The sequence below is a fragment of the Perca flavescens genome, chromosome 5 (assembly GCF_004354835.1).
Source record: "Perca flavescens isolate YP-PL-M2 chromosome 5, PFLA_1.0, whole genome shotgun sequence".
NCBI classification, from domain to species: domain Eukaryota; kingdom Metazoa; phylum Chordata; class Actinopteri; order Perciformes; family Percidae; genus Perca; species Perca flavescens.
Window position 1 is genome coordinate 30,277,108 of NC_041335.1, and position 26,670 is coordinate 30,303,777.

Below are 26,670 nucleotides of genomic sequence, written 5' to 3' on the forward strand. Positions count from 1 at the left end.
AATGGGAGGTTTTTGTTCCAAAACAGAGTACAGGCTACAAAAGTGAGTTCAGAAAGTCTGAAATCTCAGCACCTGATTTTAATTGATGCAGTGATAAAGTTGATCGTATCAGGTCATGGAAAAAACATCTTGCCTTTTCAGCAGGACCTTTCTGTCATTTATCAAGTTTAAAAAACCTCAAAACTTTCAGGTGATGTGTCATCTTGAATTTATTTTGGTTTGGGGGTGGGGTTCTGACTAAGATCTTTACTAGATGACTAAGCCTTTGACTTTAAATTGAGGACCCCACTGCAGATGATAGCTGTAATGTTTGATTTCAGCTTATTAAAGATTCAGGAGGTCAGCTGGCTCCATCTGAGGTTAAATACCTTCCTGTGCTATCTTTCAGTTGAGCCAAAGAGTTATTGTTGCGGTTTGCTCTTTGCAAATCAAGTCAAGGCAAGTCAACTTTTTCAATTCTGCAATATGTGCCATACATACATAGCAATTGAAAATATGTTTCTTTCCGACCCATGGTGCAATAAGGACACGTACAAAAACTATAATATAAAAGATAAGAAATATATACAAATAAAGATAAAAGGGATAAGTTATATGTACAAATAAGATAAAGAAAGATAAGTAATATATACAATACAGTAATAAATTAATAATAGTAATTAATAGTAATAATTAATAGTGCAAATGTAAGGCAAAATCAAAATGCAGAAATCTAAAGCTGAAAATAACTAGTTTTTGGTCCTTGTTATATGTGGTGTCCTTCCACATTCACCTTTTGATTTTGTTTATAACAAACCAAAGCTGCTCAGAGCAGCTAATGCGTCAATTCACATTTTCTTCAGCAGCTCAGGATTTGATAAAACTCCAGCAGTTATCCACAGCCATTACCAGGTGTAGTAGAAGTGTTAAGATTCTTTACTTAAAGCTGCTATAATACATTTTTTATATATTAGAAAGCATCGCATCACTACCTGTCTACTTTCTGCTTGTTTCCCATTTCCTTCCGACCATCAATATTTCCTGTCTCTCTTGAGCTGTTCTAAATAAAGGAAAAAGCCCTAAAAAAAACCCCAGCCAGATAGAGACCAAAAACCAGAGATTTTGCCAGGTGGCCACAAACTCAAAATGAATGTTACTTTATATCTGCTTCATGAGTAAATAAGCAACAGTTTGCTACCAAGTTTGCCATATCAATAATACCAAAATGTAAAAATACTCTATTACAAGTAAAAGCCCTGCATTCAAAATATTGTTAATCATTTTAAAAGTGTTGAGGTGGAGCTAATCTAATCTAATTTAAATACTGTTTGTTTGTTTATTTAGGATCCTCATTAGCTCCTGCATTGCAGGTACTATTTCTGTTGGGAAATTTAACCAGTTATGTTTCATCATAGTTTAGAAATGGATCATTTGATTTATATGATCTTAGTCTGTAAAGTCACTACAACTGGAATGAAAAGTAGAACATTGCCCATTTAAATCTATTGGAGTAGAAGTATAAAAAAGCATAAAATGAAAATGTAAGTAAAGTACTGTAAAGTGCATTTACTCAACTGTTGTACTTAAGAGGAGCACTCCAGTAGATTGACTTTGTTACCTTTCAGCTACCTTTTCACCTAGACGTTTGCTGGTTCTGTGCTGAGAAGTCCAGCCTGACCAAAGAACGTGATGTTTCCTTACAGCAGTTTTTTTTATATATATATTGACAGAAGTGTATTGATTTTGATTCACCTTTTATAAAACTCCACCTGTTGGCAGATAATGCACAGGCTGACTCAGCATGCTCACTGTCATGTTAAATCAATTGTTTTATCAAAACCGGAAACATGGAAAACATTCACTGACATACAAACCAAATCGATTCACTTCTAGCACCTCAAAAAGCTCAAGTCACAAATTAGTCCTGTCATTGCTAAGGTCAGCAGACATCAACTGCCTTCACCCCGAAGACTCACCTTGTGCTTGGACAATTGACTTGTACATTCAAAGTGTCTGTCAAATTAGCAATGGATGCACAGTGGATCAGCATTTAGATCTCACAGCACAGAAAATATTTTGATTTCAGGCCCTTTGTGGGCTGCAAGTCCATTTGGATCTATAATGGCAGCTTTAGTTTCCTCCCATGAGTTGGCTTGACTGGACACTCAGAACTTGTCCATCTTTGTTCACACTGTAACGGACCGGAAATCTGTCTCAGTTCCCTGTTTTCCACTTACTGTCTGCAGGGAGGTTTCAAGCCATGAAACCCCTGGGAAGAAAAGAGAAAAGAAAAACAAGTGACTGAATGTGGTGGCTGGCTGTTGCCTCAAACAGGATCGATAAATCAATACCTCTGAGTGATTAAAGAAAAATGAGAGGGCTTGACAATATGATACAAGCTGTATCTTGATAAGTCAGATTGACCTCAATAAGAATTATTTTACATCAGTGCATGTTAGCTCTGGCTATGTTTGTCATGTTAAAGTACAGTTCACATTAAGGACACTGATGTCAAGATTTTACCATTTATTTGAACAATATTTGAGTTTGGCGTCATGGCTGTGCACATGTGATGGTCTGGAACAAATCAATCAATCGACAAGCTTAACTCAGATATGTGCCTGAAGCCCACAAATCCCTCAGCATTTGATGGATATGAACATATATTTAAAAAAACATGAACATAGAACTAAATGTTAATACAGTCGGAGGCTCCAGTGGAGGGAGTTGAATTGCTGACAGCAGGCTGTGGTGTAGCAGAGCTTGAGGTCGGTGTATGGAGCTAGAATAAGCAGCAAATGTTTGTAAGGCAGGTTAGTGTTAGAGGTAAAACATATGATTGGGCAATATATGGAATATGCAGTGTTATAGTACTCAAAGAGTGGTCTTTTGAAGGTCTCGTTCTCGTCTCGGAATCAACCACATTTTTACTCGGTCTTGTCTCGGTCTCGGATAAAGAGGACTCATGATTTTATTTAAAGAGCGGTCAAGACCACAACTGCAGGGATATCACTAAATTGCCTGTGTTTTATCTGCACTAAGTAAAGAGGCATAAAGAAAGGTAAGTGTAAGTGACGCTAGTGAAGCTAGCTAGCTAAAGTTATCAATCTGCCTCTGCACCAAAACTCTCCAGGAATCTCTTCACCCCTCACCCAAAGGGATTTAGCGAATATTACATATTAGCTAGTTGTGTATAAACTGTATGTTTCAGGTGCTTGGTCTTGGTCTTGACTCAGGTTCGCCCTCCCATGGTCTTGGTATCAACCCCTCAAAGTCTCGGAATTGATACACTGGTCTCGGCTTAGGTGGTCTTGACTACAACACTGGGAATATGTGACTATAAAATTACTTTTGTGCCAGCTTGAACTACCACAAGGCTCCATTATGACCAGATAAAGATACTGGACTGTTGGCTGATTGGTTGGTTGTTATGTCAGTTTATAAACATTTGTTTAAAAAAATTGCAATTTAAGTAAATTTAGGAAGAAATTCATTATGTCTGCAATTGTTTTCTTTCTCTGAGGCAGGCTGGTTCCAGAAATAGCCTAAATAACTTCAATGATCTTTTACTATTGAGATTACCCAAGTGAAAACACTAATGGGAAGAGGTACTGAACTGATTTAAATTTAAGTACTAAAGTATCCATTCTCCTGCTGTAGTGCTCTTAGGTGACACCAGTTTTTAGCACAAACCTGATGACGACATCTTATCCACATCTATCTTGTCATTTTATGGACTATATTTTGATTCCATGTTCCCAGTTCGGCCCACGACCAGATTTCATACGGCCCACAGCCTTTGTTTGTGAAAGACAAGAGCAAGAGTCATATGTTGTAAACTTCAATGTTAACAAACTTTGCATTACTCATAATAAGTCATGTTTAAAATGACCATGAGGTTAAGATATTTATTAACTTCATGGAAGTTAAAGGTATTCCATACAGTTTGTTCTGTTATCTGACGGATGTAAAAGGAAGGCAGAATTGTTTTTTAGATTTGTTGAAGCCTGAGTGGTGTAGATTTGGTTACATTGTCATTTAAAAAAAAATTATAATTGTGACAATGAAAATAAAAATTGTTATAGAACAGTTAATTTATGTAAATGAACTGTAACTTTTATTCTTAATAAAAGGGACATCTTCACATTATCAAATCTGGCACACTTTAAAAAAAAGTTTGGACACCCCTGCCCTAACCTGTTGAAAAAGCCACATCTGCTGACACTGAATAAAAAAAAATTTAAGATTTTTTAAAAACAATTCATTCAAACACAGATACATACATGCAGCACCCGATCCTTGCAGAAATAAAAACACATCCCTCCCTGTTGTTTTGATTCTTTTTTTAAAGATACGTACAAATTAAATTAAATCTAGGAAATATTTTAAGTAAACATTTTTTGACCTCAATAATCACAAACATATACCTTTCAGGGATCTTGAAATTATGAAAGGATGCTTGCCTCATTTTTATTGCAACAGCAAAAATTGACAAGCCTTATGACAGCAAAAAAAGAAGAAAATGGTCTGAGGAATTCCATTTGTTGTTGAAACATTGTCATGCCCATGCAGAATGAAAGAAGCTGTAAGAATAAGCATCTTTGTGCAGGTATATTTTTTGTCCTTTTGTGTAGATTAGTACCAAGTAACTTTCAAAGATGATTGCCTTGTGAAAACAAACCACATCTATTCAGGTGGTAACAATTATGTTGTACGTTGCAGGCAATTTGAGCTTTGTTCAAATATCCATCTTGACTATGACAGAAAAAAGCCTTAAACACATAGTATTTTTAAAGCAGAGAGTAGCTCAATGTTCCATAGAAAGAGAGAGATTCTTGCTCAGTGAATTGGTACATCTAATCAACGATTCAGTTACTACAGATCTTCCTCAGAATATACTTTAATGATACATATATTTAATGCAAGAGCAACATGGGCGAAGCTCTCTTTCTACTTAAAAATCCACCTCAACAAGCCATTATCCTGTTTAATGTTCTTGTTTTCTAAATATGTGAAGTATTGGCCAAAGTAATGTAATACAAAATGCCACTGACTGAAAAAGTAAAAATAAAAGTTAGAATTATGCTGCAAACAAGCAAAATCTGGGCAGCTCATTGACAGATGTTTCACTTGTTTTTAGGGAGAAAAAAATATTTAAACCCAGAGCAAGACTCAATGACTTGTTAAAGGGCAACTATTATATATAATTTTCAGGAAAATACTTGTAACTACAAGTACTTAAAAACATGTTTACATGCTTTAATGTTAAAAAACACTTTATTTTTCTGAAATGTAAAAAATAAAATAAAATACACTGCAACAATCGTTTTCACAAGCAGCAATTATCCATCGGACTATTAAATTAACTAAGTCTCCACATTCTTGATCGGCAGAAATGGTTTTTGCTTGTTTGGGATCCGACTGGCCAGCGTATTTGAAAAAGTTAAGCAAACTTTGTTGTCTTTTTGACATTTCCCCCGAGTGAAATGAGGCTATAACAGCAATTTCAACCAGCACAAGCGCTTGTGTCAAGTCATGGTGTATATATCTATGGTGTCAAGTGTGAAGTGCAGCGTTGCTCTATTGAAGTGCCTCCCCTCCCTTCGTCCCTCTCCCCCCTCCATCTTACCCTGAAAATTCACCTCAAAACGCATTGAAAATGCAAACACAAGATTTTTGTGGAACTTCAATGGTGACACAGGAGCTGCCGGATCCAATAAAAAAGGTTCCGGATCCAACGTCGGAGGTGCCGGAACATGTTCCGGCATGTTCCGGCTCAAATTAAATTAGACGCTACCCAATCGGACATGTTTCAGCAGTAATGCAACCCGAATTTGGGGAGAAATGCTGTTAGCATGTAGCTACTATAGTTAGCAGTGGACACTAATAAAATATAGCAGCACTTTCTACAGTCAAATAAAGGCAGATAAAGGCTTTTAAATTCAAATACTACATAACCAGTAATGTTTCAGGAGTAATGTGACCTGGAATTGGTGAGAATTTAACAACACTGGCACCCAAGAGGACATATCTTACTGCCGTTAGCATGTAACTACATGCGACAATGTTAACACCACAGTAGTTTAAAAAAAAAAACACTCCAGTCCTGCCTACCTGGAGCAGATGACCAATCATAGAAGGCCGGCTTAGAGTTGCATAATACTTAGCCGAGAGTAGAAAAAACTGTTGAAACCGGAGCATTCAGAACTGTTGGAAATCTGAAAGTTTTTAGTTTTCTAAAATACATTTACCTCATTATTTGCCACGTTTAACATGAAAACCATTATAACATTGTAGATATGACAGAAAATACGGAAAAGCATAATATGTCCACTTTAAGGTAATTTTTTTTGTAGTGTCGAGGCTATAACTAAAGTATGCATTGATTTTATATTATTAAAATGACATTTAGATTCATAGATTTTACATTTGATAAACAGGTAGCTGTTTCCTTTCAAACTAGCTGAGATTACCAACATTGGCAATCACTGGTCTGCTGCAGCCATGCTAGATTGTAGGTAACTAGGACGACAGTGGCCGACTGGCTAACACTGGCGCTTCTACAGAAATGTTGATTGACATGCATTGTCCTACACATGTTCAGAGAGTTAACAATCGCTGCAGGATAGTGTTTAGTTCTTTCTATCAAGTCCTAATAAGTATGATGGACAGAGGAATCAGTTCTCAAATCAGTCTGATCGGTTCTAATCCTTATTAAAAAAAAAAAAAGTATTAACACTTTCCCCGAAGAGGATGTTAACAAAAAGATTTTCCCAAAGAAATCCTTTGTAATCCACTTAACTTGAGTGCCTCATAGTGGAGCCCATAACACTTGTAAACAAAGTTCAGGTCTGCAGGGTATCAGCTACCTTTAGATATAAAGGACTTTCTCTGTGTGGAATATTTAAATACCTTTTTAGACTTTATACAGTTACATCATTGTTTGTTTGTTTTTTTGTATCAAACCCATACTGAGCTTTAAATGCATCTGTCATGGCAGGTACAATTGTACACAGCATTAATGCCTCAGAATATATGAAAAGGAAATTTGACGGACAATTTTTCTGTGGTGTTATAAGAGGATATTTTCCATTTCTGCCTTTCAAGGATGAGTTATGCATCACTCTCTGCCATATGCTTTTCTTCTTCTGTGTTTCAGTTTCGTACATTTGACCCATGTAAACAGCTGTGGTGCAGTCACCCGGACAACCCTTACTTCTGCAAAACCAAAAAAGGGCCACCTCTCGATGGGACGGAATGTGCTCCTGGAAAAGTATGTTTATCTATTACATGTTGTACTACATGGCCAAAAGTATGTGGACGACCCAGAAAAAAATTATAAAACAATGGTAGTGTATAAACAGCAGTTTTTCCTTTGTCATATCGCAAATAATCAACAATGAAACTTAAATACAAAACCCTCACAAATTGGTCAACATCAACATTACATCGATAAATGATTGTTGAAAACCATGGGCCTTTACTCTTCTGGGAATGTTTTCCACCAGATGTTGGAACCTGGCTGCAGAGATTTGCTTCCAGTCGACCACAATTAGTGCGGTCCAACACTGGTGTTGGGTGATTAGACCTGGCTCACAGGTGGCGTTCCAGTTTATCCCAAAGGTGTTGGTTGGGGTTGAGGTCAGGGCTCTGTGCAGGCCAGTCAATTTCTTCCACACCAAACTGGGAAAACCATTTACTTATAGAGCTGGAAACATGGAACATTTCCCAAACTGTTGACACAAAGTTGGAAGCACACTATTGTCTAAAATATCGTTGTATTATGTAAAATGATAATTTCCCCTAACTGGAACTATGGAGCGTAGCCCAAACCTTTAAAAAAAAAAAAAAAATGCCACACACCAAAATTACATAGAGACTTCTGACCACATACATTTGGAAATGTAGTGTATTCTCATATTTTCCCTGTATTGTCATTTACTGTATCTAGAGAGGCTTTAAAGTTGGGCTGACTTTTTCTCTCTCCTGCCATCTTCTGTAGTGGTGCTACAAAGGTCACTGCATGTGGAAAAACCCTAATCAGGTCAAGCAAGATGGCTCCTGGGGCTCCTGGAGCAAATATGGCTCCTGCTCCCGCTCCTGTGGGACTGGAGTTCGCTATCGGACACGTCAGTGCAACAACCCGGCGTACGTGACAAAAGCAACAATAACATGATTTGATTCTGTCAGGTATCACGAATGAAGGTAGAAATAATGGAGGTTGCTGATTCTAGTTGCCAGGTAGGATTGGATCATTTGACTTTGTAGTAGTCGTTGTGTTTAACCCTGAGTGATTTCTGTCTAATACTGAGCTAAAGGGATTCACAGTTTGGGTTTTATAATGAGGATGTCCTCATCGGAAAAAAAGACAGCATTGGTTGTTCGTTCAAACTTTGGGGCTTTTCCCTTTATTAGATAGTGACAGTGGATAGACAGGAAAGGGGGGAGAAAGAGAGAGGGGATGACACGCAGCAGAGGGCCGCAGGTCGGATACACACCCGGGCCGCTGTAAAGGACTTAGCCTACATGGGGCGCACGCTCTACTGGGTGAGCTAGAGGTCGCCCCTAACCAATGAGTTTTAGTTTCCTGAACTTAAAGGAATAGTATTACATTTTAAATGAAATCCACTTATTAACTTTCTTGCCAAGCGTTGGATGATTAGAGTGATATACTCTCAAGTCTAAAGAAAGTAAGGGTAAGGATTCAGTCTAAAGCCTCCTACACATGATCCACGGTAAAACCGCTCTGCCCTGACAGTGCCATTGTTTTCAAACTTTGACCTTGTTGCCGCTTATCTTTCAAAGCGCTACCAATGAGATAAGGAGACCAAAAGCAATGATGATGTAAACCTGAGCTGCACTTTGCCTCTGAAGGGCCTGCACTATGCCCTGTACCTTCTATGGCATTTAGTATGGGCATTTAATACAGTAAATCCGACATTCATGCAGCAGGAGACTATAATTCACCTCCTGTCAAAGTTCAACAGTTATATACATCATAATATCAGGAGGATTGAAATAAAAAATGTAAGCATCTCGTAGAAAAAGGATATATAGTAAATCAATCACTCCATAGATAATAGATAATTTTGATGTACAGTATGGTGGTGAAAATTGTCAAAAGAGGCCGAATGGGTTTTGCCTATTGTTAAAAAGAATCCCAATCTAATCTAAAGCCAGATTTGTTTTTTTACATTCTTTGTCTCAAAGAACTGCTTTCAGTCTGATCAGCTCTGATGTCCATCCGTTTCCTTTCTGCAGGCCCTCTAACGGTGGACAGGACTGCCCTGGAGTGAACTACGAGTATCAGCTGTGCAACACTGACGACTGCCCCAAGCACTTCGAAGATTTCCGAGCCCAGCAGTGCCAGCTCCGGAACTCCCACTTTGAATTCCAAAATGCCAAACACCACTGGCTGCCCTACGAGCATCCGGACGGTAAGCTGGAAAAATGTCAACCGATTGTTTTGTACCAGCGTGAGGCTTGTGAGTGAGCTTCATGCTAAGACAGAACAATGAAAGTCGGCCCAGGGGAGCTGGATTCTCACAGCCAGAACTGAAGAAAGGTGTTACATAATTAATACAGGGATGTTCCCAAGCAGTTTTAGAAAGTTTTGACTGGGGGCCGTATTAAAGTCTTATATAGACACTTTGTCTATGATCGGAACAAGTAAGCGAACACTAGCCTCGTGAGACCGTCCTGATCTCGCAAGCTCCAGTTTTCCACTCGCAGATCAGTCTGGCATCTTGAGGCAGAGAAAATTTGGAGCCATTAGCCAAACGACCGGGCCAATCAGCGTTGGTTTTGAGGTGGGTTAGGTGGTGATAGACAGATGGTTTATCCAATCAGCTAACCAGTATTTTCAGACAGCGGTATAGCCCTAATTCTGTTAGCCGCTCGCTAATGCTTTTTTTCTCTTGGATCCTTCTTTTGGAATATGGTCCGGGAACCTGAAATGGTGTCTTTTATTCCTAAATTCTCATTACACAAACGACAAATATCATTTACCGACATGTTGCTTGCTTGATGAGCTAACGAGCTATGTTTTGCCGGCAGCAGCAGGGGCGGGCTTGTCGTTGTATTTTCATACGCTTCATGGATCTGATTGGTTGATTTGGCCCGTCTATCACCAACATAGGTGATAGACAGATGGTTCATCCAATCAACTAACCAGTATTTCCGCCCCCTTCCCAAAAGTTCTCCAACGGAAAGTTCCCAGATGGATATGCCGAGCAAATGCGAAGCAATCCATCTGGCGGAGTCAGGTTAAGCGAACACTACATAATGTAAAAATGAAAGTTAGGACAGACTCTTTTGTGCAAAAAGAGTGTAGTGCATTTTGTCAACAAGGTATAGGAACAATAGAAAGTCCATGTGGTTTTGTACATGGTCATATTTTTAAATGTGACACAAATGAAGAATGAGACCAATATTTACAATTGTATATTTAGCATTTACAGTTTGTTCTAGTATAATGCATAATAGAAAAGTCCAGTGGAAGGGATATAAGATCAATGATGTTTTACAAAGATTTTCATGTAGGTTAAAAAAAATGCACAACATTACAGTTGAAAAATATAATGATTGTTTTTTGTTTTTTTAATATCTACAAACTTAAGTTTAACTTTTAAAAAAAAAGCTGTATGATATGTGTGGTATTGTCTCTATTTGCAATTGTGAAACTCTGAGACCACATTATTTTCTTACTTTGTCCTCCTGTCCTGTTTTAAGGTGTGACATGAGTACTTTAACGTATACTGTACCCTATTCTTAAGGGCATGTCTCACTGTGACACTGGTCTCTCAATTTAATCTGGCAGTTTAGCTTCAGACCACAATTATCTGGCCTGGCGTGTCGATGGGTGTCTCAAGATGGTTGTTGTTATTCCTGAGGCAAGAGCAGTGGAAAAGAGTGTATTTCTTCATGTAGAAAGAAAAAAAATTTACGTCATTCTGGCAGTCAACAAAGAAGAGTGCTTGACCTAGAGCTATAAACCAGTACTTGCTGACATAAAAGATAGCTCTTCTGTGATTCATTGTTCATTTTTCTGTTCTCTGTGAATAATTTTAATGTTAGAGGAGATGTGTTTTATTTAGGAAGGTATTTAAGAGATTATGGTACAACAAAACATTAATAATATATATAATTGTTTAAGTCTTTCGTTATATTCTTGTTTTTTCAAATTGGATTTTCTCCCTTATAATTATATAACAATCTAATAACATGTTGTCTTTTAGCCAACAAGAGATGCCACTTGTACTGCCAGTCAAAGGAGACAGGAGACGTGGCGTACATGAAGCAGCTGGTGCATGATGGGACACGGTGCTCCTACAAAGATGCCTACAGTGTCTGCGTGCGTGGAGAATGTGTGGTAAGGTGTTTAAATAGCATAATTTAGAGTTATTAAAAGCTGCATTAGGTAATCGTTCACATAAGCCGTCGCAGGCTGTTGGAATTGTGACAGCTTTAAAGGACTAAATCACACAGTAACGAGTTCAACTTTGAACGTTCTGGGATTGGCTCCACAGTGCGGTTTTAAAAGCACCATTGCACAGCAGAAGCTTTATTAAAATGTTTTGATTCATCACTAAACATGTGTCCTGAGACTACAACTTTGTGTCCAGTCAGCACTGATAATCTGATAGCTAATGAAGCCTTAGTGAAAACATTGGACAGGTTGGCTTCTTCTCAAAAACCATGTTGTGAATTTTATAGTTCCAAATCCAAAAATAATTTAAGCTCATCTGTCTAATCGCTTTCTTGGTCTCCAGAAAGTTGGCTGCGACAGAGAGATTGGCTCCAACAAAGTTGAGGACAAATGTGGCGTTTGTGGTGGAGACAACTCCCACTGCCGCACCGTTAAAGGAACTTTCACCCGAACGCCAAAGAAACCTGGTAAGAACACATGGAGCCAGTACGAACACAACGTCTGCAGACTGAATACTTTTGAAACACAAAGAATATGTTTTTTCACATAAATTATTTCTCCCAATTTCTTCTCTGCATGTTTTCTCAACTTCAGTTTGTTCATGGATGCAGATTGTTGTTAATAATGAATGTTTCCAATCCATGATGCACTATGAGTGAGTGATTAACCGTATTTGACATAAACATACCACACATTTTGAAATCATAAAGATATCATAACTTTAATCAGTGAAGGGCGATATGAGAAGATAATAGACAAGATGGAGGTAAAGCCTTAACGCAATTTGATGATGCCTTCAATATTAGGCCTTCATCATTAGACTTCCCTGTTTCCATATTACAGTTCTATTATCAAAGAATCTTCCTTTAAATCTGTCATACAAAACGAGACATCCACTAGGTCAGATAATCATGAGTGCAGAGCGCAATGTTAAAGAAATTAAAAGACAATAAACAAATGAAGTACGGAAGCGGTTGGAGAGCTCCTTGGAACTTATATTAGTGATAAAAAAGCGGTGCTCTTTGGTAGGGGGCATGAAAAAAATCCAGTAGACATCAAGGAAGAAGCCAAGGCACTCGTCTTTTACGAAAAATATATATAAAATGCCTTTAATGCATCTGGCACATTCTAAATAGAATAGACCTTTTTCACGGCAGAGATGTTGACATGTCATAGCAGGAAAAGCACAGGTGTATTCAAACCCATTAATGATGGCTGCATTCCACTTAGGAGAGGTCCTGGTATTGGGCATGCTGACTCACTGATCTTACTGGGACACTTGATGGAATTGGGGTGAAACAATTTAAAGGGTGTGAGCACATCAACAGGTGCAGCCATACACCAATTCGACCCATTATTAGCATGCCACACCTTAGTCTTCATTTTTTGCCTTTTACTGGCTCTTTCAATAATTTTTTTAAATTTTATTTATCACCATCCTTTGTTTGACTTCTTTTAATATCTGAAAATTCCAACCCTAATAACAAAGTCTGATTTCTGAAAAAAAAAGATTGCTGTGACTCGCGATAATCATGGCCTGAAGTGGACCAAAAAGCAATTCTCCTCTTCTAGAGTACTAATTAATGATTCAGCCAGAAAGTGCACTTAATGTACAGTAAAAAGGATACATGTCGAGTGGCCTGTCGAGGCATCTGGAAACATTCACAGTTTCCACTTTTCAGATTTGTGTGGTAAGCAGAAAGCTCAATGATGTAAAGCTGGACTACATTTAACCACCTATATGATCTGGAAATGTGAAATAATGAGAAAAAAGACGAGGGAGCTGGCAAATGACTCTGCAGTAGAGAACAATACTTGGAATATCTATCTCAGGTGCGTAGGAGAGGGACGAGTAAGTCAAAAGTTGCAAACAGACTCTCTCACGCTATCTAACATGCAAAAATACATTCATTTGCGATGTTTTAGCAATGAAAGGCTGCAAATAAATGTATATTTTTTTTGCCAGATTGACATTGTGCTGGACATGACTCTGCAGTGTATCCATGCAGCTGGAAGCAAATACAATGATAACCCTAGGAACACAATCATCCTGAGAAAAGACGATGATTGCATTAACGTCACTCTCCTGGCTTTGCAAGATGCAAGAGGTGGTTGCAACAAACTACACCTGTGTACCATTTAGTTAAATAGAAAACTGTATAAACAATTAATATTATTAGAGTTTAAAAGACACTGGATAGCATCATGTTGTAAAGTAAAACCAGGAAGTTTAATTCTATACTGTGTACTAATCAGGTTTTGAGTTTGAAAGATCATTCTTAAGCTTTAAAATAGTATTAAAAAATCAAAAAATCAAAGATCCAGTTACTAGATTTGGAAATCCGAGGCTTCATCATACGATATCATCACAATACCTATGTCACGATACAATGTTATAGCGATTTTAAACATATTGCAATATTCTGCGACATATTGCAATTTATCACCTTATTTCCAACTTCAAATTTTTCCCAATTTCAAAAGATGTCCCCAAAAGGGAAACTTTGTCAACATCTGTTTTATCTAAAAAGATAAATTTCTCTGTTTGTTCATCTCACTTCAATTTTATTACTGCAAAATGGGATTGTCAGCAAAAATGACCAACACAAATATTAATAATAGATTGATACTTGGCGTCTGTGTATCAATATAGTATTGCCACGGAAAATATCATGATACTATGCTGTACCGATTTTTACCCCCACCCCTAATATCTTATGACCTTTATGGATTTTTCATCACCATAGTATGGAACTTTATAGTATTTCTAATATCTCCAGGTAAGGTGTGTTGATGAAAAGCCCGGCTGAGATCATAGAAGTGTGAATGAAATTGTGTCTACCTCCTGTAGATCTCCATGACATTTCTGTTTGCTCTTGCAGAATTTGCATTCACAGCTAATAAATGGCTCTATAGGGAGAGTGCAGAGTGACAGCCATCACCCTGAACAGTCAGGTTCATTTGGATTAAGACCCTTCTTAATTAGCAGAGGAATAATAAGACCCTTTTCATTCATTTGTTAATATACTAAGTGTGCTTTCCCTTCATACTAACTTCTTCAATTGAAGCTGCTTCCCTTAGGTTATCTCCCCTGTGCAGAGGGACACACACATACACACACATGCAAGCACGCACACACACATACACACACACACACACACACACACACAGAGTGCAGCATTAAGCTGAATGAGTAACTGGTTAATTTCCTTTTTGAAAAATGTCTTCACATTAACCACCAGCATAAAGAAAATAACCTCATGAATGACCCATGCATTTTCTTGAACGGTTTTATGATGCCTTCTAAAATCCAGCCCTGATGCCAGCCTCATCTGTCACAAATAACTTGTATTTAATCAATGTGATGATAGGGAAGATGAAGTCAATAAGAGAGCTGGAGAGAAAAATTTAAAATTGACTTTTCAGAGAGCCTGGACATGACTGCTTCATCAAACCGTTTCTTGGATTGTTGAAACTGTGATCATTCCTTTTTCTTTTTTTTTAACATCGCTGTCTCATTTATTAACCACTCACGTTTTTTAACAGGGAAACAGTTAAGCAAGAGAGCCCAAAAAGAAACTCCTTTGTTGGAATACACAATATGCAAGTATCCAGTGTTACTGAATCCCTCACAACCTCTTTCCTAGCATTTTCTGTGCAGCTTGTAGTGGAGATGGATGCCTAACGCTGTAAAGACCTAGACACATGAGTAATATAATTAGCTGTTTCTTCTGTTCCTCTATACTAATTAAGTGTTTATTTAGGTCTGACTCGATTGTCATAAATGTCACAGGTTCATTATCCAGTCAACTCACTAAAACTCTCTAGAAGTTATTTTTGATTTTGGGTTTAAATGAAATGACCATATATATATATATATATATGGTCATTTCATTTAAATCGCTTCAAAAGCTTAACAAACTAACTTTAAATTCTTTGTGCAGACAGAAAATGTCACGTTAAACAAACCTGCAGACCTTTGGAGGCAATCTGGCATGTTGTTGGCTATTTCCAATCTGATTGATTGAACCTCAACTGTTGCAGCCCCACCCTAATGGTCTAATGGTGGACCTTGTGTTCAGTACTTCCTATAAGTCTACAAACAACTCTGTGATCAAATTGTAATTTATATCGAGCGGCTCGTGGTTTTTGAAATTGACTGCCATCACAGAATGTTCTCTCGGAAGCGAAAGTGCATCTTTTGCCATTTTCCGAAAGGTAGATTGCTATTCACCCCTTCAATATACTGCAGAGTGAGCAGCACTTGATACTCTGCCACCTGTTCTAACCTTGTGTTAACCCAGCCAGCACATTCATAATCACCTCAGTGACAGCGCTGCATCAGGAGGCCTGTCTGTCAAATCTAAGGGGGACTAATTAACCAATTTTAATTTGTTGGGTCCCAATTAAGCTAATTTTAAAGCTAATTAAATAATAAAAAATGCCTCCACTGTAGGTGATGTTGTTGCAGAGAAACAATGAGACAGTGGAACGTAGAGGAAAGGAAACACTGCAAGACTAACTGATTTATTTCATTTTGAAGGGAAGACCAGAGGAGCCTTCTCTTTGCCCAAAGGAGCCCGAAATGTGTTTTTAAATGAAACAGAAGACTCTAGAAATGTACTTGGTGAGTCACGGTAGGTTTGCAAGCGGTGGACATCCCTGACAGAAGGCCACTTTGCTGCCCTGTAGTCTGACAAATCTGCTCCTAATGCTGTATTGAAACATGGCTGATTCACATCCTGTCTGCACATAATCAATATGAAAACAAAGAAAGGGGAGTTGAAGTTCATTTGGAAGCCGTCCAAGTTATGTTAATATTGCATAGGGACATATTGATATTTCTAAGAGTTCATTGATGACACAACAGATGGATGTGAATGAACGGCCTGTTTCAATTTTTCAAGTTTTACCTGCAGGCTTCTACAGCGAGGAGGAAAGTAGACATTTTGCCATTTTCTTTTTTTTCTCAAATGTCTTCAAACATGTCTGTAGAGCAAAGGGAACCAAACTTCTGTAACATGCGTGATGTCCACCAGTGCAAACAAACAGATTGTTTTTGTATCTGCTTAACTTACCTCTGTCTGTGTCTTTATCTTTCCTAACCCTCCCTCTTCTGCTTCTGCTGCTGCTGCTGCAACAAACTTGGCAAAGGTTACCTTAAGATGTTTCTCATTCCTCCTGGAGCTAGACATGTCATCATCCAAGAACATGAGGCCTCCCCTCAAATTCTTGGTAAGTGTATCTTCCTAACACGAACACATGTATGAAATCAGAGGACAAACTTCATCATCCTCCTCGTGTTTCCCTGAAAGACTAATGGAAACATATAAATTCATAGATTATAGGCTTTGCATAATTCATCCCATGTCTACTCTTGGGCTGAGAAAATCAGTCTTCATATTGCTCATTCATTATGTATCAGTCTATTACAGAGAGACTTATTGATAAATGAGTTCTCTCTTTACTGCAGTTTTTTCTTGAGAAACAAAACTGAATAAAAACTATTACATTGTATCCATGATGAATGTCCATACCACTAGAACTTGTAAATCAGATCTTGAAAACCACATTTTACGATCCCCTCAATATAAATTACTTTTCAATTCCTGTATTAGCCATTGTAATAAATAACCTAGAGAACAATAATCAAATGCTACTGAAATGTATTAATTGGGAATTTAAAAAAAATGAAATCTCATAAAATATAAAGCTGACTGCCAGTGTGGTCTATCAGATAACATTGTAATAGCTTGTACAGCCAATAGTGGCTAGCAGGCAGTAAACACGCAAATTAGCTCACTAGCGGTAATGCTAGCTCGGCTATCCCCGACGGTTGCCTAGCTTAGCAGGTCGTAGTGTTCCATTGTTTCCCGCTGCTCGTTTCCCATTTCCTACCAACCATCAACATCGGATTCCTTTATCCATCATAACGGTGGTTTCCCAAGCTTAACCATTGGTTATTATTTTATATGTTAACATAGTTATTATTTAATCAGAAACCATGATTTTGCTAAACCCTAATTAAATAGTTTTTGTACCTACACTTAACCAAACCTCAACCATAGCAGTGTCAGATCATGTTTGGAGGGCAATTACAAACAATGTATTTTGTATGTTTCATTTTGAGGACTTGTTAGTTTAGCATATATACTGTTACAGGGCTGTGTCCGACCCTATCTACATTATTATATACTAGAAGGGCAGTCAGAGAGCACAGACCTCGGCTAAGGCCATGCCCTATCACAATGTTAATCCAGTGTGAACTTTCCCAGTCAGGAACTAATTTTTTTGATTATTCCAGCACCACATGAATGCCACACAAACACCCTAATGTATCTTGCAATGTTAACAAAAGTGAAAAATAATATGTGTATCCGACCCGTGAGTCGGATCCGCTCTAAAATGTAGTGGGTTCTTCCTTCCAACAAGTTTCATGAAAATTCCGCCAGTAGTTTTTCTGTAATCATGCACAGACAAACTGAACCGAAATCAAAACTTCTTTGGCGGCAGTAATAATCTTGGGGCTAGGTAGTGTTGGCCAATCAGTTTACAGTAATGCTGGTAAATAATGTTAAAGCTGCCTTAATCGATTATTTTTGCACTACGGGCCAGAAAACAAGCTGGAAAGCAAACTGACAAGCATGCAGTCCTGACAAGTTGTAATCGTTAACATGTTAGTAGTTAAAAACATTATCATTCATTTGGAGTTGAATGTCACACCATTGTTAATACACTCTTCTTTTAGCCCCCGTTTGGTCTTCAAAACAGACTCGCTCTTTAGCTGTTTGATGCCCCACTATTTTTATCAACTAGTCTCTAACTTCAAAGACGGGTGTTAGTTATAATTTAATCCAATGTTAGTATAGGAATTAAAACATTTAGAAAGCTGTAAATGAACAAACACAACTTATAAGACCTCCAAAATTAATTTGTAACAAGCCTTGTAAAATTATGTGATCACATCATCAAGTACAAACATGACAGTTCAGAAAACACATCAGAAAATAGACAACAGTTATTTATTCCCTTATACAAACAACTATAGGGTCAATTTAAGGCTTTGTGAGACAGGTGATTGAAGGGTTGACTAATCTTGTTTCTCATTCTGCGAGTGGCCCAATGAAAAGCACGCAAAACTAATTCAGCATCAACGAGGTGAAACAGGTCAGCATCAATCTCTTCAGCCAGAGGCAGGAGCTCCGTGAGATAAACATGTACACTTAAGTTATTTATACATCACTCCCATCCTGGGCAATAGTTATAGGAGAGGAGGAGATAAGTAAAGAAAATAAAAGTCCTACATAACCTAAAGAAGAAAAATAAACTGATGTGTGGAGTAAAACTTTGAGGTAAAAGGATGGTAAAGAAAAAGAGGACGAATGGCATAGATATTCCAACACATTGAAAACGAGCATAATGTGAATTCCTAATATAAAACAGTGAAGGAGTTAGTTCATCAAAGAGGAATAATGTATAATGGTAAAGTAGCCAGGCTGATATTCTTCTGACATCTAAAAAATAAAGCCCACCTCAACCTTACAGACGTAAGTCCTGAATTGTGAATGGTATCTGATTTTGCAGTAAACCAAAAACATGAACACCATATCTACATATCTACAAAATGGTGCGCTCTGGGTTGCTTAATTTTGAAAAGTCACCTAAGCTGTCAGATATATGTAGCAGAGTAAAAAGTACAATATTTCCCTCTGAAATGTAGTGGAGTAGAAATATAAAATGGCATGAAAAGAAAATACTCACGTAAAGTACAACTACCTCAAATGTGTACTTAAGTACCGTACTTGAGTAAATGTACTTAGTAACATTCCAACCCTGATAGTAGCATGCTACCTCGTCTAAACACTTGAGATAGCAAAGCATGTGGAGACATTCAAAGCTTGACTGGACTGCTGTATAGCTGCAGTTGCTAAGCTATGATTGGACAATTGCAATTCGTGGAGTTTAACAAACCGTTCATAATAAGCTTTGACAGGCTCAATCACAGACATTCAGCTCAATCGCCAATCAGACTCAATCACAGACATTCAAGCTAAATTATTGATGCTAGGGTGGACTAACATGTACTAGTGATGCTGATTATTATTTCATATATGATGAGTAGGATGATTTAAAAAAAGTAAAGAGATTTACTTATGATGTGTTTATTTAAGTTATTTTAAACTGCAAATGGGACTAAAACCATAAATGTTTGTCATTTTTGTCCTTTTTTCAGGCAGATTCATAACCTCAAACTGTGTACCTTCCTATGAAATATGAGCAATATAAACAATTTAGAGGGAGAAATCCTCACATTTACTTCCATATTAAAAAAAATAAAAATAAATAATGCACAACTGTGTCACACTTAAACTGCTGTTTTGAATTTAACAATATCCCTCCGTAACGTTTGCTTTCTGTGCAAGCTAAATTTGTAACCTCACCATTACATTGACTTTCTCGTGTTAATGAAGTCTTTTAAATCCCTCCTAATTAAAACACGTTCAGACCTTTCAGAAACAGCCTCGTCAACTTGTTTGAACAGCTGAGGCACGGCAAGAGGTCGATGCACATTAACTTGAATTTGCAGTACCCCAATAATGTAACGATTATCATCTCATCAGTAGAGATTCATGTGCCTCAGCTACAGCATGCCTGTGAGAGAAAACTGGTCCGTGAGGTCGACTTTAAGGCTGGTGTCATTCTGTATTTTTCCTATTAAATAAAACTATTATAGAAAAGACCAAAATCAAACAATGTATCCAATTCTCATTACTTTCTGACTTTCGTCTTGTGTCTGTGAATTGAGATAAAAATGACTACATTAACATAAACATATTCTTGTTTCTTTAATGTCTCCGTTAGCAAGATGTTAGTGATCAGTGGTGGAAAAGTAACTCAGTACATTTACTTAAGAACTGTACTTAGGTAAAATTTTGAGGTAGTTACTTTTCATTTTATGTTACTTTACATTTCTACTCAACTACATGAAGGATGCAAATATTGTACATTTTACTCCACTACATTTATCTGACAGCTTCAGTTCCTGCCCAACCCTGGATCGGGTACCACTGGACTAAACTAGATAACTGTATATGAAGAGAGACCCCACGATACGATATCATCACAATACTAATTTCACGGTACAATATTATTGCTATTTTAAACATATTGCAATATTCTGTTCTTCCAACTTCAAATTATGTCCCCAAAAGATAACTTTGTCAATATTTGTTTTGTCTAAAAAGATAAATTTCTCAGTTTGACAAAAGAAAACTCAACTGCACCATCTAGTGGACTGAGAAAAACTACTATTCTACTACCAAAATGTTAAATTCTCTTGTGCAATTTATATTATAAAAGATCGATACATGGCATTTGTGTGTCGATACCGTATTGCCACGGAAAATATCGCGATTCTATGTTGTATTGATTTCCCCCATCCCTAATATTAAGTATTTAAAACTCGCTCCACCTCAAGCAGCTACAGCAAAGGCAGATAGGCCCGGCCTATCTGCCCGGCCTATATATATATATATATAGATATATATATATGTATATATATACATACAGTAGTGCTGTCAGTTAAACACGTTATTAACAGCGTTAACGCAAACCCATTTTAATGGCGTCAAATTTTTTTTATCGGAAGATTAATGTTCTTTTTGGCATAGCAAACTTTATAGTTTTTTTCACATGCTGTTGCAACAACTAGTAACGTTAGAAAAACTACAACATCACACCGGACCTAGCTAGACTGGAAACAAAACAACAGGCACGCTGCACACACTTGTTTGGGCTTGCAAACCGGCCAAAGAGTAGTAGGCTAACGTTGCGTTTTGAGTGGATGGCGACCGCGAGACGCCAAAATAGATGCCAATAAGATTCTGAAAATGAGAAAAAAATAATTGGACAAAAACAAATCTATGGACATTTAAAATAGATAAAAATGTTATAATAATTGCGAGTTAACTATGACATTAATGCGATTAATCGCGCTTAAATATTTTAATCGTTTGACAGCATTAATATACAGTACAGTATACCCACTACAATACGTTAGACTACACCACTGAGTAAATTATCTATATACTTCTTCCACCACTGTTAATGATTAACCACCATTCCTTAAAAGTATAACCATAATTTGCCCAACACACACACATACACACACCCTTTCTGGAGCCAGCTGTCATGGCCTGTGATGGAGCATTCTCCTGAGTTATCATGAAGCTGAAAGGCCCAGAGAGTGGTCAGCGTGAATGTTTGCGGCTACTGTCAAACACAAATTGGCTCCGTACTTCAGGAGAGAGTTGAGACTGTTCCAGATGAAATGACCTCCATCATGACAAAGCATCAATCACTGAGAAACGTCTGTAAGATGTGGCTGCCCTTTTTTGTTGTTGACCAAACCGTGCAGCTGTGGAACAAAGAAAGAACAAAACTCTCCATTGCAGAAGCAATAGTGTAAAAATACACAATTACTGTAAATGGGTTTTTATAAAGATTGCATCTGGAGTGTTCTGGCTCTTGATGAATCTTATGCTTCATAAAAAAGCTGCCAATTTTTTTGCATCAGAATTATTCCTCTGCTGTAGTTTATTAAACAGTATCCATGCTTTCTGTCACTGTCATTACCTGTAAAATGACATGTGCCTGTGAAGATTTTTCTGACTTTTGTCTGACAGTTCAAGGATTAGCTGCTATACGTAGTTTCCTGCTGTTAAAACTGCATTTCTGCCAAAGTGTCCATATTTCATATATACTGTGGTAGAGCTGACCCACTAAATAATCAGAAGTTATCTATCATGACTTAAAAACTAGACTTTTAATAATTTAGAACCTAAGTTTGAACACAGGTTTTGCTATATTGGTTAGTCTTGCCTGTCCAAATTCTAGTTTCCATTAGCATGGGAAAACCCTGACGAACTTCCGGCAAATTTGAGATTTGCTCTGCAAGTCAGTCTGGCCAAGAGCCCATTCAAGCCCATTTCCAATTTTTCCAAATCGAGGCACCAATCACAACCGTTGAGGCTTTACACGATGACGATAGCGCAGCGATGGCAAGCAGCTTTTTGTTTACATTCATCATGATGGCCACCAAAGCGCAGCAATCCGTTGATGCCGCTGAGCTGCTACGTCACCCAGATCGTTGGTCTGATTGGTTGAAGGACTATCCAGAGGCATTTGAGCGGTGGCCATTGGTGACGCCCCTTTGGAAATGGGCTGTGAATGAAGCTTGCCCAGACCCACTCTCAGTTACAACTGAGAAGGTTCTGATACTCCAGTCTTCACACTTAACTTTGTTGACATGAGAAACAGTACACGTCTAGCACTCAATGCAGATGTACAATAAGAAACAGTTAATGGCCCAAATTATTAACAGTTGCAGTGCAATCTTATTTTTTCACAATAAACTGTTCCATTATCATTCTATAACTTTGTCTGAACTGCTGACATTCAGTGCTAAAGTTACTTCTATGGATACAGGGAACAATTGAGTACATTTGTACAATCCAATAAGTTTCACAAATGTATTTATGATGCACACTGCACACATATATTTCATATTTTTAATAAATGTAGTAGAAATTTGCTTTTGGGTTGGGATGAGGGGGTTGTTGAAAATTAGAATTGGAATAAAAAACATTGTTAAAAAATAAATAAATTCACAAATATAAATGAATATAAAACATATAAAAACAAATTTGGATGTAGTTAGATTTATACACAAACTGTTGAGACTTATCTGACAGAAGTAAAATGCGAAAAGTTGGATCAGTGAGTTATGTTTGCTCTTGAATTAACCTGTGGGTTATCAAATAAAAATACAAGTGAGTTGTTACTGCTAAGAGACATAGATGGTTCCTTATTTTATTCAGGCAGAAGTGTAAGACTTGAGCACCAGAGGCAATAATCTGTAGAAGAGACTTGAGTCATTTCAGCATCTTTTAATTATTACTCATTTGCATTTAAATGCATCAGATGTATTTAAAGCAGCCCGCAAAGCATTTTCATTTCAGCTTCTCGCGTCTGAGACGTTCTATCATATTAGAAGTTTGGCAGCTTGTTGTGTATAAATTATAGCATGAATAAGACATTGTAATGCTCAGGCATAATCATTCCAAACGAGTGCCAGGAGTAGACTGATTCCATGAATCATCCATTTGAGAGCACAATTTAAGCTTTTTTTTTATCTCACTGAATGATACATTCAGCTTTTCAAACTTTTGTAATTGTTAGAGTAAAGCCTTTTTTTGTCAGTGGCTCATAACCAAATGACTGATTACAGCAATCAAGAACCAGGCAACAGGGCATTACATCCTCAACGGGAAAGGAGAGGAGGTCCAGTCTAGAAGCTTTATCGACTTGGGCGCGGAGTGGCACTACATCATCGAGGACGACGTGGAGACGCTGCACACTGACGGACCTCTGCATGACCCCGTGGTGGTTCTGGTAATAATACTTCTCTATCAAAACTTATAAGCTTATATTTTAATTCATTCATCGAAAGCTTATTTGCTTGACAATGAGCACTGTATAAAAGGAGCAGGTCAGCCATCCAGTTCAATTCCCCCTAACTCCAGTTATTCTCATTAGTTTTACATCACTAGATCTTAATTAATGAAACTCATTAATCAATAAATGAATTGCAATTATAAACTTTTTTATTTTTTAATTATTTATTTTTTGAAGTATTAAAGATTCTGAATGTGTCTGCTTGAGACCTAAAACTTGCCAGGCCACAAAGATGATTTGGCAAGATTTTTTTTTTTCTACCAGAGGATATCAGGCAGCAATCACACTCCTCTGATTGGGAAAGTCACAGATACAGTGTAAGTAGGAGTCTGAGCATGCAAGGTTTTTGAAACCAGCAGTAGAATCTTTAAATGAAATCCAAAATGGACGGGCAGCCAGGGGCTTGTTTGGACCACAACCATCTCAAAACTCAGCCTTCATTTTGATCACTATCGCACTATAATGATAGAATGATTGAATCCGAGCAGCAGTTATTGGTTGTATTTAGCCACCTCAGAGCTCCGGGCCCCCGGCTACCAGCAGCAGTTGTTTAGCTGCCAACAGGTGAGTGCGAGCCGGGTACAGGCACCGCCAGATGACAGCCCTTACAGGGGCCATGGTAGTTGAGCTTAGCCAGAAAAAGTGAGCGTCATGCAGCGATGACCGTTAAGTTTAGGCACCAAAACACTAGTTACGTTTAGGAAAAAGACTGTGGTTACAACACTCCTAAGTAATGAACAAGCGTTTCCTGGGTGAAAGTATTTTGTTTTCAAGTCACTCTCCGACTTGAAAGCGCTGTGTTTTATGTTGACACCACATTGTGCTATTTCATTTTGAGATTATTTTCCATTGAATATTGTTTTGGCATGGCTGACCACTTTGTCAACAACACCAGCGTCGCTGTCACAGCTGGTAAACAAACTCAGTGGTGCAACTAATTGCAAATACCATACTTATTTTCATTATTGCGTTGAATAATAGATTAAATGTCTGTCAATTTGTTTCTCTCTTTGTTTAAGAGGGCACCATTATATGCCTGTTTTGTCTTGAATCTTGAATGTTCAGCTTGAATTCAAAGCTGTAATTAATTGACTTGCTGAAAACGTTTCTGTTGACTGAGTGATTGAATCGGTTCAGCTCTAGGAAAACTAATCTAGCACCACATCGCTCATGCCAAAATGATTTTCTATGTCAAGTCAAATCAAGTCAATTTTATTATAGTCCAATATCACGAACCACAAATTTGCCTCAGAGGGCTTTACAATCTGTAAGGCATACAACACCTTCTGTACTTCGACCCTCACATTGGATAAGGAAAAAACGTGCAATTGAGTCGTGTGTACAGAACAGACCAGCATAATGAAATTACAAACAATCCATATGACAAAATGATATGTAGAAAGAGATATTGTTTCCCTGTGTTAAAGGGCCAAGATCACAGAGGACTAACATGAAATGAAATCCATATAATTGGAGCATTTAGTCACTTTTGACCTTGATTACAGCAGTTTCAGTGAAGAGAGAGAAAATGTGGGCCCCTGGATAGCTCACCTGGTAGAGGGGGCACCCATGTATAGAGGTTTACTCCTCGACGCAGTGGCTGCAGATTCGACTCCGACGTGCAGCCCTTTTCTGCATGTCAATACCCCTCTCTCTCTCCTCTTTCAAGTCTAACGCCTAAAATGCCCAAAAAATAATCTTTAGAAAAAAATGCATAAAATACTGAAACAGCATATGAGAAAACAGAAAACCTTCTTCTTCCGTCATATCTTTACTCTAACTCATCGCTGTTTTCGAGAAAAGAGGCTATTTCTGAAACCGTCAGGTCAAGTCTGAATAAAGCCATGACTTTACATTTACACTGAATGATAATAAAAGCACTTTAACAGATGGATAAAGCCATGTTCAATGTCTAAAAAGGGCTCTACTAACTAACTAGTCAGTGAAATGGAGCTAATGACAAGAAGACCTAGATTTGTTTCCAGTGAGATATTATTGAGTGTATATAGTGACTTTGCTGTTGTAGACATTAGGCTACTGTTGCTAGTCTAGAAACTACATTTAGTTAGATTTACATATAAATTAATTCAAATTCTGTTCTGAATGTATTCTTTATTTTAAATAATACATTTTTTTAAAGCAATTATTCAGAAATTCAAAAGAACCGATGAGAGTATTGATAAAGAACCTAACCGATAAGGAGCATCGATAAGAGTAGTAGTAGTAGTAGTATAGCAGTAGTAGTAGTAGTAGTAGTAGATAAAGCCCTAACGGTACCTGTCCCTAGATATGGGCTATTAAACCAGTTGTAAAAATCTGTTTCCCCTACAGCATTCAAACCATCGACTTACTGTATAAATGTTCCCCCTAGGTCCAGACAGAGTAAAATTCTTAATTAAACCATAGCAAGCAGCAGACAAACACAAAAATCAAAACAAAACAAAAAGTCAATTTAACCCCTGGCACTTATAAGTGTAGAATAAGAACTAATCTTTTTTTCTTCTAATGAAATTATTTTGACCCTTAAGTGGAATGGTTTCAAAAGTTTTCTTTCAGGTGTGCTACAGAAGTAATTAAATGATACAGGTGGATAACTGACAAGAAGAGCTTTGATAAGATTATGAATTTGTTTTTGTCGTGTTTCTGTCTGAGGCGTTGTTGTTATTGGTTAATGTCTTTAATACTTTACATTTTAATTAAGGTTCTTTTGAGCCAACAGGCATTTGCTCAAACACACACACTTCACT

At 37.5% G+C, this 26,670-nt stretch overlaps 1 protein-coding gene across 1 annotated transcript in view; it reads left to right on the top strand.

Moving 5' to 3' along the window:
* Window positions 1–26,670, top strand: part of adamts3 (ADAM metallopeptidase with thrombospondin type 1 motif, 3) — a 161,684-nt gene that overhangs the window by 110,814 nt on the left and 24,200 nt on the right. Inside the window, exons 11-17 of the mRNA XM_028578185.1 lie at window positions 7,139–7,252; window positions 7,982–8,127; window positions 9,241–9,416; window positions 11,217–11,350; window positions 11,751–11,874; window positions 16,562–16,642; window positions 23,697–23,860. Of these exons, the coding sequence (XP_028433986.1) occupies window positions 7,139–7,252; window positions 7,982–8,127; window positions 9,241–9,416; window positions 11,217–11,350; window positions 11,751–11,874; window positions 16,562–16,642; window positions 23,697–23,860 (939 nt within the window). The remainder of the gene's footprint in view (window positions 1–7,138; window positions 7,253–7,981; window positions 8,128–9,240; window positions 9,417–11,216; window positions 11,351–11,750; window positions 11,875–16,561; window positions 16,643–23,696; window positions 23,861–26,670) is intronic.